Source organism: Asterias rubens, chromosome 7 (assembly GCF_902459465.1).
Source record: "Asterias rubens chromosome 7, eAstRub1.3, whole genome shotgun sequence".
Lineage (NCBI taxonomy): Eukaryota > Metazoa > Echinodermata > Asteroidea > Forcipulatida > Asteriidae > Asterias > Asterias rubens.
In genome coordinates, this window is record NC_047068.1 from 8,909,844 (window position 1) to 8,927,744 (window position 17,901).

General features: G+C 37.1%; 1 protein-coding gene across 6 annotated transcripts in view; it reads right to left on the bottom strand.

The window, feature by feature from the left end:
* Positions 1-17,699, bottom strand: part of LOC117292477 (LLGL scribble cell polarity complex component 2-like) — a 101,843-nt gene extending 84,144 nt beyond the window's left edge. For 4 of the 6 annotated variants that reach the window (XM_033774529.1, XM_033774530.1, XM_033774531.1 and 1 more), the window contains exons 1-3: positions 10,490-10,697; positions 9,213-9,373; positions 6,961-7,058 (exon numbers count right to left, since the gene is read on the bottom strand). In XM_033774529.1, coding sequence (XP_033630420.1) covers positions 6,961-7,058; positions 9,213-9,308 — 194 coding nt within the window. In that variant the 5' untranslated portion in view covers positions 9,309-9,373; positions 10,490-10,697. Of the gene's footprint in view, positions 1-6,960; positions 7,059-9,212; positions 9,374-10,489; positions 10,698-10,798; positions 10,894-17,525 lie in introns of those variants that run through there. The other 2 variants (XM_033774527.1, XM_033774528.1) reach the window with 2 other exon arrangements.
* Positions 17,700-17,901: the final 202 nt, after the last annotated feature.

Consider the following 17,901-nt stretch of genomic DNA (forward strand, 5'->3'; position numbering starts at 1 on the left):
ACTAAATAGCTAAACATAGCCAAAATCAGCGCAGAACCAGTCACAACAGATGTGCATTTATGGCCCTTAAATGATAACGATCAAGTTTTTTGTTGTGCTCAGTAAAAAAATCTGTGCCAAGTGGTCCCTTTATGATAATGTCCCAAGTCCATCTCCTACTCAACATAAATTAGCGAATGAATCATGTATGGTAGAATGATTCAATTCACACGTCCACCAATCCACAGGCCCCGCCAGCCAGCCCCTTCACATTAATGAGGCCAAGAACAATCCAGCTGAACAAAGAGGCAGTTGTTCATGCTCTAGATGTGGGCTTGTACAAAGTATCATTAATATAGACTGCCACCGCTGCAGTATGGATGAGGGGAGAGATAATGTATCTTTGTTCTCCTTTGTCTGGGCATCTCATACAAGTACTGGGTGGGGCACTAATGTACACCAGGGCCCAATTTCATAGAGCTGCTAAGCACAACAATTTGCATAGCATGAAATTTCTTCCTTGATAAAAACAGGATCACCAACCACATTTCCACGTGATTTTCAGGATATAAGCAAACAACAGCTGAATACCAGTAAAAAGCAATATGCAACACATGGAAATTTGGTTGGTAATTCTGTTTTTATCAAGGAAGAAATTTCATGCTAAGCAAATTGTTGTATTTAGCAGCTCTATGAAATTGGGCCCTGTGCCCAAATTTCATAGAGCTGCCTGTAAGCAAACAATTGCACTCAACAACATTCTGCTAAGCAAAAATAAGCAAAAATAAGCAATAAACCAGTCACAGATTCACATGTGACATATTATTTTGGCTAACCTTAATCTGGTAAGCATAATTTTTGTTGTGATCAGTGATTTTGTGTGGTTAGCCAGTTCTATGAAAATGGGCCCTGTGCGCTAATTAATGTCTCGGGGTAAAAAAAAGTGTCTCCAAAAGCTTTGGCCAAAATAAAAGGTGGCATTTATTTATTTAAAATCTTTAGACATACACAATAGTTACAAGTTGTACAGGGACTGTCAAGGTTAAAACAAAAGTATACAACTGTCATCAGAAGATGTGTAAAACCAGACCCCTGCCAATGATAAAAATATAATTATACAATATAAAAAGGTGATTGCACTGAAACATTTTTATTTATCACAGACGCAAACTGCTTTTCAGAATCTAACTCTTTTGAATCAATTAAAATGTAATTTGTTCACATAAACAAATATGAATAAATTTTAAATGAGCGCATTGTTCATGTAATTGCAGACAGGGAACGATCATTCCTGGACCCAATTTCATAAAATTGTTTAGCAAAAAATTCTGCTTTGCAAATTCCTTTGCTAAGCAAGAAACTAGTTGGGTACCACCAGTCACAGCAACGCTAAATGTACGGTATTCAGGATGGCAGCCTACTTAAATTGCTAAGCAAGAGTTCTTGTGCTGAGTAAGTTTATGGGCTTATACGTGTAGGCCTATAGGCTTTATGAAATTGAGCCCTGCAGTTTTACATCTCTAGGCTATAGGACACCCTTTTAAGCCTACACAGTCAGACAATGAATTTTTGTTTCTGTAAATTCATATTCCAGACAGTGCATGTGACCATTCGCCAGGAAACAATGCACTGTGTGATAACTGCACCATCTGTCTATCTCCAACAATAGTTCTTCATTGTGTTTTTTTGGTGGGTCCGGCCAAGGTAAAGACTATAACGGCCAAGGTAAAAACTATAACGATGCTCACAGCTGTGTAACGCAACGAGGTTAAGCAATGAACTTGTAGACTGAACAATACCAACAGCAAACTTTCTGTTTCTTTGTGTGAGAATGTTTGCTCAATGCAGGGATTTCACAAGCAGGATTGTGCAATTCTTGGACGAGGGGGAAAGCTTGTGGTGATTCTGTATACATTATGCTTATGAAATTATGAGATAGATTTAATGTGTGCTACTGGTTTTTCTTTCAGTTTCACTGTTTTTGTTACATCTTGTATTAAAGTAGAAGTAGGCATTCCTTTGATGGTAGCTGTGGTTATGGAATTACATGTTTAAACTTGTCAAGATTTAGTATCGGATGGCCAATGCCTGGCAAAGGTTTGCTTTTATTGTACATTGTGACCAGGTTTTCCATTTATGCATAGTGCAATGAACTTCAATACATATTGCCAGGCCTGGAACCTTGTCTTTTGATGGAGCAAGGCCATTTAGGCCTATTATTTTCGTAAAGGACATTTCTGTTTGAAAATGACTTTAGTCTAACATGAGAACATTTTGAAGGGCTCTGGAGTCATGGACAGGGCAATGAAGGAAATGGCCTCCAAATATCATTGTTTGTTAAAATTATTACTAAGTTTATAATTGAGTCTGTTTGTAAAGCGCTATACTTTTATAGTAGAGAGACACACAGTACATTGTGTACATGTATAAGTACATGTAGTAGGCATGATTGTACAGTAATGCAATTTTGGGAAATGTAGACCCAACCTGAAACATACATGTCGCACATGAAACTTTATTTTTAAAGGTCAACATGGATTACTGAATGTATTGTATCCTTGATTTTTTTTAAAGCAAAGTAGATCCTATTGACCTTGAGTCAGGCCAGGTCAGGTCATATGCAAATCTGCTTAACCTTCACTCACGACTCAGTCATCCACCATAAACTAAATCATGTGACCAATCCGGGTTACACATTCAAGAACATGTTGACATTACATTCACAGCATGTGTTGCTGTCGGATGACAAAGGGACGGGCTTACAGTGCATGAATGCTGTGCATACAGACACATCAAAAACACACGGGGGTCCGCTTTTTAGAGTCGGAGTCTTTCAGCGAATGTGAATTAAATTGGAGTCTGGGATGCGGCTCAAGTGCAATCTAAACATGGATTCAGCGAAAGGTTGTTGAAAACAAGGCTTGGGGGTCTTTGGATGGGGTACATTACTTGAAAAGAAAAAAATTCCCTTATAATGCTGACCCTGTTGTTACATACAAAACTAGTCAACACACATGTACTCGGAGATCGCACAGATTTCTGTAACATAATAAATGGACACCTAGGTGTTTTTCGTTGGAGGAAGTTAACTTTCAAGCCATGTGTACACAACACATCAAAAATTTACCTGTGTACAATAAGTCATTGCCTTAAATGGTATTTTTTTCAAACAACTTTCAAGTAGTTTATTGCTCCATGTTTCAAGTATGCAACTTACAGATATTCAAATTCAAATTCAAATTGATAAAGATCTACTTTTTTTTGAGAACACCTAAACAAAGGTCCCTATGAGACCAGTTACAATGTACTACATTATCATTTTAGTATTATCGTCTAACTCAGTATCAGATTCTCATTCTAATAAATACAACCCCCTCCCCCCCCCCCCAAAAAAAAAGAGAGATGTCTTTCATCTACCGCCTCCCATCCTAATATGCAATACAGTACATTGTCAACAACCTCCTTTTCTACTTAAAAGTCGCTGCATTTGACATTGTACAAGCACGGCGCTTCATCTCAAATTCAATTCAACGACACCTCAATGAAAAAAAAACGAGGGTAAAAAAAAACTATGGAATTACAAAGGCAGGGAATGGATGAGTCATCCAGTGAAACAAGCTACAGACTTCTGAATCCAGGTTTGTTTGACACTCTACAGTAACAGGGGACACAAAAACAGAGGTACATGTACAGGTATGTGTGATAGAAAGGCTTCCTTGCCTTGAGGGGAAAAAAGTGCAGTTTGTGTTGAGAGAAAAAGCAGCCATGACTAGATCAGTCACACATGGTCACACCTTTTACAGTGAGTCAAGTGTAATTAATCTCACATAGGTTATGTCATTAATACAGGTCAGACTGTTCATGTAAAGTAGAGACTACATGCAATAGAATCAGCCAAGTGAAGAATGATGCATGTAGAAGTTGTCTAGTCGCTAACGAACGATCATTTAAATAAATGGTCTTGATACGAAATCCAGATTGGCTAATATCAACATGAATCATTAAAGCAACACATTGTCTCGGATCGGACGAGTTGGTTGGTAAAAAGCGTTTTTAACCGTTTGTTATAAAATGCATTGGTTGGAAAGACGATTTACAAGTAGAATACAATGATGTACACATATTTGCCTCAAAATTGCGTGGTTTTCCTTTTACTGTGCAAATTAACACGGTCGGCCATTAATGGGAGTCTAAAATTTGACTCCCATAAAAATGGCTGACCGTGTTAGTCGACGAGGTAAAAGGAAAATCGTGCAATTTTAAGGCATATTTGTGGGGATCATTGTATTCTACTTTTACAACATCTTTCTACCCATGCATTTTATAACGGTTACAGAACGCTTTTCAAAGACTAACTCGACCGATCCAAGGCAACGTGTTCCTTTAACTCTTCAACTACTGCAACTTGGACAAATCCTAAGTATTGTTAGATTCAAGTGCTGTGTAACCACCAACCACATCAAGATATCTATCAGAGTTTGAAAATATTAAAGTGCTAAATAAATCATACTAATTCTTACGATGGGATTGCATCAAAAAAGGCCAACAGGGTTTGCGTTTAATGTCAAAAACTAGTCAGTCAAAACTAAAAAATTTAACTATAATTGGGTGCATGCTCCCTTGTGCACTTCATTTTTATTGTTGGGACCTTCAACGAGTCGGCATTATAATAAATCCTGGAGTCAAATCTGACATTGGTCAAACAACACTTCTGAATGAGATTCCATGGTTCAGACCATTCAAGGGTCTGTCATCGATTGGGTGTTTATTCAAACAGTAAATTCAGCATTACATTTGCCAGTCGTCCATAAACAGCATTCCACTCTAAAGGAGACCTTGCAGAGCCTGGTTTCTCTTTGTGTTCTCCCTTGTCACGATTCATTCATTATTTCAGGAACACTGTGCAGTACATGCAGCATCGCAAGAAAAGAAGGATAGCAATGCACCCATGCATACAAGTACTGTACATGTAGCAGACTGTGCCAATTTTCATGAAGATTTATTGAAACCCAAAGTTTACATGCACCAAAATGACCTATATATCTCCAACCCTATGGGATAACCTCTTTACTCTAAAACCTGTTTTTTATAAAAATTATAAGAGGTTTTTAAGCACTGCTTTTTATTAGCAATAGCAGTCTAGGAAAGTGGGTCCTGAACTTTTGCAAGGACAAACCAAGAACATCAACAGTTTGAAAAGATTTGCGACATGAGTACATTTCTCAAACAGATTTACAGTATGGTGCTACTGCTCACGTGGGTCCACTCAAAGCCTGATCCTCAACAATCCACACATGTAATAATTCACCACGAACAAACTGAAAACCAACTGTCCATTTTCCCACCACTTCCAGTTACAACACTTTCCCAGGGATAACTTTCCACTGACATTGAGTGAGCTACTGGGACTGTGTATACATGGAGATTCTAATCTACTCCATCCATACTCCCCGATTACTAAATTGATAACTTCCTGGCGCAGTAAATTGGTTTGTATCAAAGCTGTTTGGTTACTTATTTGTTGGGAAGTACATTTACATTCTCTTTTCAGATTAATCAATGAGAAGAGTAGAGCCAACATGTACGGTCCTTGTTTGCTATTTTAAACCTGAATCATCATTTTTTTTTTTTGGGGGGGGGGGTAAAAGTTGTACTGTGGCTCTGTGCCCATGGGTAAAATTGTTCATTAAATTATTTGTTGTTTAACAAAGCGTAATATAATGGGGTAGACATTTATTTTGTTTTCTTGTTTCTTACTAACATCAGGTGATCTTAAATAAATTAAAATGTGCTCTTATTTGGGAACATTAAGTGCCAAGTGATTAACACTAAAAAGAAAAACAAAACAAATTTGAAACATTTAGTGATTGCATAAAATGCAAGACATGCGGAGTGTTACAAAGATCGAGTCAAATTTCATCCCAGCAATGAAACAATTTCTAAAGAATTCAGTTAAATCAAACTTGAATTTGAATTACCACCACCCACTCCTAGACATGTTCAAGAGTCAAAGACTAACCAAATAGGACAAATATAAACCAGCACTCTCTTAAACCAATGTCTGACGACCGACAAATCCTCATACGCATTTTTACTTCACACAAAGCACCCGAAGCTGTGAACCAACTCTTTACAATAAGTAATGGCTGGCATGGTGGAATACCAATGAACAATAACTACCAGGACACGCACAAGGTGACCTTGTACCTCTAGACAACAATTAACAAAGCGACTCATGTTTGTCTTATTTCTTTGTCTGTCTACTTTTTTTCCTGCTTTTCGGTGGGGCAAACAAGCACTAGCGAGCCTTTAAAAGATTGAAGTGGTATTTGGTACTCTGGCGGGAAAATAACTTATTTACCCAGTCTCCCTGATATGGGGGGTGTTATACGCATGGTGAAAATGCAAACATACAAAGTTCAATTTTGTACATTTTGCGATTGGATGAATTATGATTGATCTAAAAGTTTAAATGACTCAGTGATGATGAAATCCTTGACTGGGATTGCATCCAATGTCACTGAACTTTGTATGATTTCACAAACACCACTTTAATCTTTTTTATTGGTTTGTACCAACTATTAGTTCTACATGTACTATACCATCTACCACTATGTATGCTGCCAGATGCTGCCATAACAAACAGTCCTCTTCATTCTTTGCATTCAAAGGTGCATTTACATCATTAAAATACAATATAAATACAATATGGTTTAATTAACTGTAAGCAATCATTTTGTAGACACAGCGTATAGGACACAAATTGAATAGTTAATCGTTAGTAATAAATGTCACGGCTAATTTCTAACCAAATATGGGTAAACGTAGAATCCTCAAACAGGATGAATATTACCTCAAGTCATGCTATGTAACTTACTCCTTGGTTGGTTGATGATGAGAACTGGCGCCATTCCTCAAAACACCCCAGGGTGAAATCCCCAAGAATAAAAAACACAAAAAAACTACATCAAAAAAGGATACATCTTGATGACTCCATTCTGGGTGCCTAGAGCGAGCAGCTTCAGCTTGGGGTCATAGGCCAGAGCACTTGGCTTGTGAGGAAATCCATGTTCAACAGTCTGAAATAAGGAAGAAGAGAAGAAACAAATATTAAAATTAAATTGGCAGGATGGGAGATGTAAACCAGGCATGAATGATACATCATAGAGTGGTGTGGTATGCGGAGAATGTAAGATGCGGGATTGTCAGAGGATTTGTGCCATCAATCTACCATGGAATGTGTCACTCTGGGATCAAGTTGAGGGGAGCTTTTTGTTCAGTTCCAAGGGAATTGGCTCATTTAGACACGCTTGCTTGCTTGCACGTCATATTTTATCTTTTCAACATTCATGTTCATGGATGGAAGAGAATTGCCATGCTTTAAACACTTTTAAACTTGTCGTGTAAATTTGGATTCAGTTAAGATTTCCGTTACTGATGATAATGCTACCAAAAACATTGCCTTTCTTATATTGACGAAAGAAGCTTGTTTCCATTTTTTTTATCAACATACTGTACCATTGTCATTTTTGCTAGCAAGTACACACAAAAAGATACACATCAGTGATCATGTACCTACCATTGATGCTCAATGACACAATCATGTCAATAACTAAAAAAGGATCATTCCATCACCAGACCTTCAAACCTTGTTGTTTACGCTCTATAAAGTTCAACCCTTGCTCTCTCTCTCTCAAGTTGATAACCGACTTTTAATACAAAAAGCAGTTTGAATTACAAAACAAAAATCATTCGCGGTGAATATTTTTGAACTAATAAAGTCATCATTGCCGTTGCCGCCCTGACTCTAGCTGACAAACAGGTTGGCCTAGTCAATACTAAATTGACGATCAATATGTAGGTCGTTGACATCCCCGCACTGACTCTGAATGAATTCTATCTGCAGACTGCGAGGGATTTCACTTGGCATAATGCCCACTACTTTACCTGCATCCCTGATCTAATGTGTTTGCTCAGTAAGTCTGACTCACTGCTGCTACATGTGTCATGTTATTCATTTATGGATTGTGCAATGGGAGATTATAGTAGTGAAAACTGTGAAAGAAACTCCAGAAATTATTATACTAGCAAAAAGCAACTAATAAAATATATATTAAAAAACAGGGTATTACAAATGTTATAAATCCAGGGGACCAATTTCACAGCAACTGGTTTTGTTGTTTTCTTTCCCCAAAACCGCCCATTAGTATACAGTGAAAATTCAATCCTGAGCAATTTGCGGAGATAGCTTATAAATATTTAGGAAGACTTAAACTTAAAGAATTGGTTGACTATGTCATTAAAATTAGTCTTTGAATTCAGTGGAATTTAAAACTCGTCCATACAAATGCAAAAAGTGACAGCGTCAGTTTTTCTCGAAGCTGCAAGCTTGAAAACGTTATTCTAGTGTGTCTGGGATTGATGATTAATTGATTTAACTATCAGTAGCCCCTATCTACCAGGTGTTCGTCATGTGTGATTTTACTTGCAGATGAGAACCCAAAACATAATTGCGCAAAATCTCTTTAGCGTAAAGTTTATTGATACATGGTTGCAACAGGGACCCATGGGTCAAAGATGACAAGAAAACGAGCACGAGTCTGGTGTGTTTAGACAAAATGCAAGAACTTTGTACTGCAGCAGCAGACAGTATTTGTTTGAAGCAAACGCTAACAAGTATTTACCGGGCACCAGTAAAAAGCAGCCAGCATTTCTGAAATGGCGACTGGGGTTCTTAAAATTGAGATTAGTGTAAACAGTACCCACATAAAAAATGGAAAAATCACGCTCTTGGGCTAGCAATACAAACAGAATGAATACAGTGAGTGAGGACTGTTTGAATAGGTCTCGATGATTCAACAAGCTGGATTTCTTTTTCTACAACTGTAAAAGTTGGCTCTGATGCCAAATGGAAAGCCCCTCCAAAACTAGTTGCGATGATCGTAACCCTCCATCCTCCCAACACTCTTTAGACAGTCAGGAGGATGGAGGATTTTTATCATCACAACAACCTCAAAACTAGATTTAGGAAAAGAAGGAGGGGAAATGTGAAGAAGAAAAAAAGAGAAGATATTTAATTAAAATATTCTGGTTTAAGGAATCTTGGTTTCAAATTTGAAACTGCATCAGCAATCTTGATATTTTCTTTCACGACTCAATTTCCAGAGTCACACATTCTCCCCTCTTGACTTGTCCCTCCAAAATTTCAGACCCCGTTTAAAATGAACCCCTACCTTGTTGAAGGCAAAAAGCTCCTTCTGTAGCTTCTGGCGTTCCGCACTGGGCGCAGCGTGCTTACGATGGAAAATTCCCTTCAGTTTGCTTGCCATGATTGCAAGTCACTACTGTGTAGAGATCCAACGTAATGATCCAAAATGTAAGAACTAATCTTATCCTGTCAGTTGCAAAACAAAAAGATAAAACAAAACAAAAGTTAGTGAAGTGACAATTCAATAAACTATGTAATTTGTTCCAACATCAATAAAAACACTTCAATGTCTTGAAAAGGATTTGAGTGTGCTTTGTAAGCTGACAGGCCTATGCCTCAATAACTTTGGTAGTGTTATCGAAGACACATTGGCAATAAAATATTGGATAATTTTCAGTATGGCGCCACCACTTTTTCACTTATTTTTACAAAAAGGGATAGGCCTATCTCTTATTTAGTTAGACTTAGAGGTAAATTAGATACTATTTCATATCGAATGAAAAAGTGGTGGCGCCATACAGAAACTTTCCCCACTCGGAATAAAAAAGCTTATTGGGGCACTGACCGGGTGCTTCATTGCCAGCTAAAACTAGTTTTGGTATCCCTTTTTAATTAAAACTTCTGAATCTGATTATAAAAATATAATAATTATAATAATTAATATAATTTATAATTCTAAATTTTATTTAAAAAAAAAGAAATCCAGAAAAGTTTAACATATTTTGCCCTGTTTGCATGCCATCCATATGGATAATGATTCTCATTAAATTTCAAATAAAGATAATCTTTATCAGTTCATTACAGGGTCTTCTTACATGTCCGTGCATACCACAACTGGTTAATGGAAGTTCCCATGCGTCTGCATACTGCACGTCAAGCAAACGCATCTTTTGACCTGTCACTTTTTCAACCCAAGCCAAATCATTGTACAAAATTATACTTTAAACTCATCGTACATTCAAACAGAAATATGCTATCTCAAATAACTGCAAATCTAAGAAACAGTACACAACTAAATGCAAAGTAGATTGTTCGGCTTAAAACGATTTGATTGTTGAGGCAAAGTGATCGAGCCCCATTTTGACACCCGGTATTTGTAACATGTGGGTAGGCCTACTGTAAAAGTGTGGGTTGGGCCCGCCACTGGTTACACACAACGCACGCGTAAAAACGGTCGGTAAACCACTTTACAAAATGGCACATGCATTTCTACAAACGATCGACAATAAAAACCCTGCAAAAACATCTTTACAAAAATCGTTAAAAATCACACAAATTAAACCAGGAATTAAGTGTACTTACTTATTTCAACCACACTATTCTGAGCCAAAGTGTTGTTTCCCAAAGTGTGCAAATAATGATATGAATGCAGACACATTTACACACACGTTCGGTGCTAAATTCACCATAGGCGCGGCAGGCAACCTACCACGTAGCCAGCTATTATTGCAGTATTTGTTGCATGCACAAAGTACATGTATTTGGCACACGTTGTGTGCAGCAGACAGACAATCAGCGGACAGTCGTTGCATTTCATATTTCGACCGCTCTACCAGACTAATATACATCCGCCCAAAACAAACAACACATAAAACACGCATTTTAACTTACCTTTACGGATTTAAACTTCACCTTAACTAAAATTCAAGCTTTTAACAATGTATTCAGAATAATTCCGGCGTGTTTTAACACTGGAAAACGTGTATCCACGAGTGACTATTTGAAAGGGTATTCATCCGCATTTTGTGTGCAGTTAGAGCTAGTCACGTGATCCGTATCATTTGCATAACTGTAATATTATTTTGACAAGTGGCTAGGGGTAGTTTCTACTGGTTTTCGTATGTATACTCTGTGTAATAATTTTTAATTAATGAAGATGTTATTTTTTTTTTTAATAATGATGTACTTTTTAATAAACACGTTCTTTGGATTTTAGAACAAACGTGCGTGTACAGCTTTTTGCAGAGAATGACAACTCAACAAATCAAGTTTGAATAATAATTAGGACTATTATGTTATTTTATCAGGAACCTGAGAAACTTGTTTCCTTTCTTGTTATTTCTCATTTTTCCGCTTATGTTATTCCAGTCTGAGGCAATAATTATAATGTTTTGATGCGTCCACTGTATTAAGATAGTTTAATGACAACTCATTAGTCATCCTTCAACCCGATACGTTTATAACAAATACTTCAGTGAGTCAGACTCAGATTGCAAAAATAACTTGTGATTCATTCATTTGAGATAGCAGTGAATAATTTCTGTACATACAGCTCTGTAAAAAGTGCAAATTTTCTCTGATGAATATACATTCAAGACAAAAGTCGCCTTTGTCTTGATTGTAGACTCACCGGAGACCAGAGATAATTTACAAGGCTATATCAAACGGGGGGGGGGGGGGGGGGGGGCAGATTGCAGACTGCAGGAAAATCTTTAAAATTAAGTAGTTTTTTCACGCTGAAGGCAGGCATAAGGTTAGGTCATCTTGTGTTATATTCAAACATTGGGAATTAGGCATCAGGCCCGATTTGAAGCTTTGTTTTTAAAAGGAATGGACACTATTGGTAATTTCTGAAAATAATTATTATCATAAAACCTTTCTTGATTACAAGTAATGGTGAGAGGTTGATAGTATAAAACATTGTGAGAAACGGCTCCCTCTGAAGTGCCATAGTTTTCGAGAAAGAAGTAATTTTCCACGAATTTGATTTCTAGACCTCAAGTTTAGAATTTGAGGTCTCGAAATCAAGCATCTGAAAGCACACAACTTCGTGTGACAAGGGTGTTTTTCTTTCATAGTTATCTCGCAACTCCGATGACCAATCGAGCTCAAATTTTCACTGGTTTGTTATTTTTGCATATGTTGAGATACACCAAGTGAGAAGACTGGTCTTTGACAATTACCAAAAGTGTCCATTGTCTTTCAGCATGAATTTCTCTCTTGTATTAGGTATACGCCTCTAGATACTGGAAACATTACTTCCAGTCCCGGAAGAGAACTTACAAAACGGCCCATTGACTGGTAAAGAAAACTAGCCGGAACTCCCCCCTAAAAAAAAACTTTGAAAACTTTCAGCAAGAAATCATCGATGCCATTATAAACCACACAGGAACTGAATTGAATAGCATTGCTTTGAATGCTGATTTGGGGTTTTCTTCCTTTTATAGGACGGTTAAAAAAAGTGTTTGACTGAAAGTGGATGTTGAGAAAAACAATAACTGGAGTACCCCCCCCGCCCCCCTCCCACCCCTCCCTTTCTTTAACAGAAACAAAATAGTTCCGGTTATTGTTTTCCGAGTTAACGAAAGGATTCATTAATCACTAGAATTTGCAGCAGGCCTACACACCTACACAGAGATTAAGATAATGTAATTACAAATTCTACCTATTAGCCTACAGGCCTACTCAGGTATTTCGGAATATTTTCATCGTGACTCATAAATAACATAAAGCATGCTGTGGCTTCTACGATAGAGAGGACACAAGGAACTTGATTGGCCACGGGTTTTCTCAAACATAAGAAAGAGGGCTCTCTTCAATGGGCTGAGGCCTATCCACGCGAAGCACTGATGGAGAGTCTATGGTGAAATTGTCGGTGGGGAGGGGAGGTTGGGTCAGCTTCCCATTGTCGTTGTACGTTCATATAGGCTACATCTTTCTTCAATTTAAAAAGAAGAGAATCTGACGTACTTTTAAAACAAAAACGCAAGAAAACTAAAAGTAATGTGTTTCAAATTATACATGATGAAAATAGAAGGAGTTCTATAATTTGCCTTTACTTTATGGTGGTCCGATAAAATGGATGTTACTTATTCATTTTTATTTTTAAAAACCCCATAAAGGCGAAAATGGGTTCGTGGTATTTATGTCCACTGCGGCAGGTCGTACGTGCTAATTGATTAGTGATCATATTACTATACACATTCCAGCCCGGAGGAGTTGGGACGCGTGGTAGCCGCGTACCTTGGACGTGTACCCGGACGTGTCGGGACGATGACGTGGTGCTATTGGAATGCTATAGTAGCACAATTTGACTCATAATTAAATATTGTGGTGGTACTATCTTTTAATTTTTAATCTGGTGTGATATTTCACAATTGGCAGAACTATAATAGTTGTGATCGATTGCATGGACCGTAGTAAATGGAAAAACGCATTATTTAATCAGTGACGGCTTTTAAACCAACAATTTACAACTGCGATGGAAAATAGTCAGTTTTCGATAGCCTCGATGAACTGCCGAAGGTTGGGAAACTTAGCCAAGAGAAGAGATGTTTTTCATTTTCTTAAAAGTAAAAAATATTCTGTTTATTGTTTACAAGATGTTCATTTTGATAAGGGCATGGAAAATCTTGTCCGGAATGAATGGGGTTTTGAGTGTTTTTTTAGTTCTTTTAGGAGTAATTCCAGGGGAGTTGCTATCCTTTTTAATAACAATCTCGAGTATAAAGTCAAGCGTGTCAAAAATGACGACAATGGTAACTTTTTAATTTTGGATTTGGAAATTGGAGAGTACAATATCTCCCTGATTAACCTGTATGGGCCAAATAATGATGACCCTGGCTTTTATGATGATATATGTACTGCCCTGAATGATTTGGATAATACTCATGCTATTTTATGTGGGGACTGGAACTTGATATTAAATGATTTCCTTGATTGTGTTAATTACATTAATTTGAATAATCCTCTGGCTAGAAACAGAGTGCTTAGTTTATGTAACGACTTTGATTTAATAGATGTTTGGCGAGTTCACAATCCAGATTTTCGTAGATACACTTGGAGACAACACCAAACTCTGAAACAATCCAGGTTGGATTATTTTTTAATTTCCTCGGAGCTTAACTCTAAAATTATTAGTAGTGCTATTAAGCCAGGGTACAGAACTGATCACTCTTTCGTTGATATTAAATTGGATCTTAGCGACATGGAACGTGGTAAAGGGTATTGGAAATTTAATAACTCACTTTTGACTGATAATACTTACTCCGATTTAGTTAAAGACACTATTGGGGAGTTGGTAGATGAATATGCCGCTTGCCCTTATTTACGCTCCAGCCTAAGAAAAATGCATCCTCGTGACATTCACTTTGTTATTAATGATCAAGTTAATGTTATTGATGAAAATTAGATCCAAGACGATCTCCTACTCCGCTTGGAAGACGAAAGAAACCAGAAAAGCAGAGTCCATGCTTGAGAAAGAGATTAGTGTTTTTTCTGTTAAAGTTTCGGAGGGTGATCTTGAGTCGGTTGATCTTTTAAATGCTAAGCAGACCGATCTTGTTGCTCTCCGTAAAGCTAAGATGGAGGGTGTTCTAATTAGGTCTAAGACTCGTTGGATGGAGGGTGGTGAAAAACCCTCAAAGCACTTTTTAAAGTGGGAGAAGCGTAATTTCGTCAACAAAGCGATGAAATGTGTTATTAATGACGCTAATTGTAAACTTACTAGTTCCAATGACATTTTACAGGAGGCTAGGAATGTCTACCAAAAACTTTATTCTACTCGGAGAATTGATGATAATATTGATTTAAACTCTATTTTTGCTGCGGCTGACAAGAGTATTCTTTCTGACAACATGCGTGATAGCATTGAGGGGCCCCTGTCCCATGAAGAACTAATGCGAGTGTTAAAAAGGGCGAAAGGGGGGAAGTCCCCAGGCTCAGACGGTTTTAGTTTTGAATTTTGCTCCCGACCTTTCATGGTACCTTTTACGTTCATTAAATGGTGCCTAAGTTTCAGGTCAACTTTCGGTCACTCAGAAATACGGGATTATTACTCTCCTGCCAAAAGGGAACAAACCTCGGCAGTATTTGAAAAACTGGCGCCCCATTTCGCTGCTGAACACATCTTACAAAATTGCCTCGGCATGTATTGCAGAGAGAGTGAAATCCTGTCTTCCCTTTATCATTCATGAAAGTCAGAAAGGATTCATGGCAGACCGTTTTATTGGAGAAAATATTAGGTTGATGTACGATTTACTGAACCTCACTGATAATAATAGTATTCCGGGTTTACTTCTTTCTATTGACTTTGAAAAAGCATTCGATTCCATTTCTCACGATTTTATTTTTAAAGTGCTCGATAAATTTAATTTCGGTCCCTCAGTTACAAAATGGATCCGGGTACTTTACAACCAAGCCTCGTCATCAGTTTTAGTTAATGGGTTCCTTTCAGAATCATTCCAGATCGGAAGAGGTTGTAGGCAAGGAGACGGATTAAGCCCTTACTTGTTCCTTTTGTGTGCAGAAGTTTTATCCATGTTGGTATGCAATGACAAAATCCCAGTATGCGGATGATACGGTATTGTTTTTGAATGGCACCGAGAAGTCTTTGCAAGCAGCGTTTAAAATTCTTGACCTATTTGCAAGTATGTCTGGATTGAAAGTTAACATTGAGAAAACGAACGCCATTTGGGTTGGTTCTAAGAAGGGTTGTGGTGAAAAGCTTTGTGAAGAGATTAAGGTGAACTGGGTTGAGGATGAGCACATTTTTAAAATTCTTGGTATTGAGTTTTCTACTGACCTAAATTCCATGGTTTTGTTAAATTACAATAGAGTTATTTGTTCCATTCGTGGACAAATCTTCAACTGGTCTAAGAGACACTTAACCGTTCTAGGGAGAATTGCCGTTGCCAAATCTTTACTTTTGTCTAAACTTACTTACCTTGTGTTAACCATCCCCGACCCACCCTGTAATATGATCAAAGAATTAAACACTATGTTCTTTAACTTCATTTGGAAAGGACACGACCGTGTTGCTAGAAACCAAATGCTCCAAGATTATGGTCTGGGTGGGTTGCGGATGGTTGATGTCCGTGCTTATATAGACGTTTTAAAAATCACCTGGTTACGTAGACTTTACAAGGCTAAACAGTCGTCAGACTGGTCCACTTTATGTAATCATATTTTTGGCATTACTCGTTTGTTATTATTGGAAGGTGGCTCAGCAAAATGTGTGGGTACGCAAAGAATTTATAATAATTTTTGGCTCGATGTGTTCAAATCGTGGTCTAATTTTACTCGGGTCCACTTACCCACAACTACAGTGGAGGTACTAAAGAGCACGCTTTGGTTTAATGATAAAATTAAAGTTGGTGGGAAGTGTATTTATTATAAACATTGGGAAAGCAAAGGAGTTAAGTTTATTTGTGATCTTATTGACGAGAATGGGGATTTCCTCCCTCTTGAAGATTTCAAGAACACATTTAGTGTCCACACTAACTTCGTGGGGTGTTAAGAGCTATTAAGTCGTCCTTTAAGGACATCTTGATAGAACACTCGCATCTTAATTTTCCTTTTTTACCTTTCAACCTTGAAGTCCTTTTAAAGGACAAAAAGGGGTCACAAAGAATCTATCATGTTTTAGTCCTATCTAAACAGGTCAAAAGGAAATTTATTGACAAGTGGAACGTCAAACTTAATACCAACCACGATTCTTCGAAGTGGTCTTTGATTTTTAACATTCCCTACTCATGTACTGTGGACACTAAACTAAGATGGTTTCAATTTAGATTAATCCATCAGATCCTGGGCACTAATTCATTTTTGTTTAAAATCAATAAGATCGACACTAATCTCTGTACATTCTGCAAAAAAGAAGAAGAGACCATTTTCCATCTTTTCTGTTCCTGCACCCATACTATTTCTTTTTGGTCCTCAGTGTTTTCATGGATAAAAGAACAGACTAATTTCTCCCTTGCAATGGATAACGAAGTCTTTCTTTTTGGTAATACCAAAAATAGCAATGTGGTTAACTCGATCCTGTAGATATGTAGATTTCATGTGTATACAATGAAAATGATCGGGAAACGCCCATCACTTTTAGTTTTAAAACGAGAGGTGAAAAAGTACTATTCAATGGAAAAATTTATGTTTTTTACTAATGGAGTAAACTTCAAGTTTTATCAGAAATGGGACTCATTTTTTATCTTAGGCCAAGGTTAACTTGCTTTTATTGTTAATGGTATTGTATATTGTATTTGTCATGTAAGAACTGTTTGTACGAATATTGAGACAAGTGACAGTGGAAAATCAAATGAGAATCCCTGGGATAAAAAAAAAAAAAAAAAAAAAAAAAAGAAAAGAAAAAAAATTGGGATTTGGGTTGTCTTTATGTTTTTCTTTTTATAACACAAAGTTGCATTTGTGTCAACATAAAATGTAAGCATTCAAACTTTATTTAACATTATTTGTGAAGTTGTATCAAATTCAATAAGCTTTATATACTTAATAAAGATTAAAACGTAAAATACCGATGTGTGTATGGGTAAAAATCAAAAATAAACCTAATATTAAAATTCAAACAAATCTTTTTAGAAGAAACTAGCTGAAATCCTACCTTGATTTATTCTGCAAAACACGATCATATAAATTCCTTTGTTTAAAATCCCAGCGTTTTTCTTGATATTTCCAGACTACTACTCGCACCAGACAACAATAACGTATCCTTCCTGTGTGTAGGACAATTCGGTTTTAATAGTAGTAGATATTGAACCATTGAACACGCCACGTTTGTTAGGGACGCCTCAGACACCTGTCGTGTTTGTGCGGTGGTATACAAAAACTATGAAAGAAAAACGTTGGTCAATGGACTAGTCGATTCGTCAAAGGGGTGTTCCGTAACTGAATCGTGTCAAACTTCTTACAATTTAGGTTTTTTTTTTTTAGTAATTAGTATCCTACAATGTTGTTCATAAACTCTAGTATCAATAGCC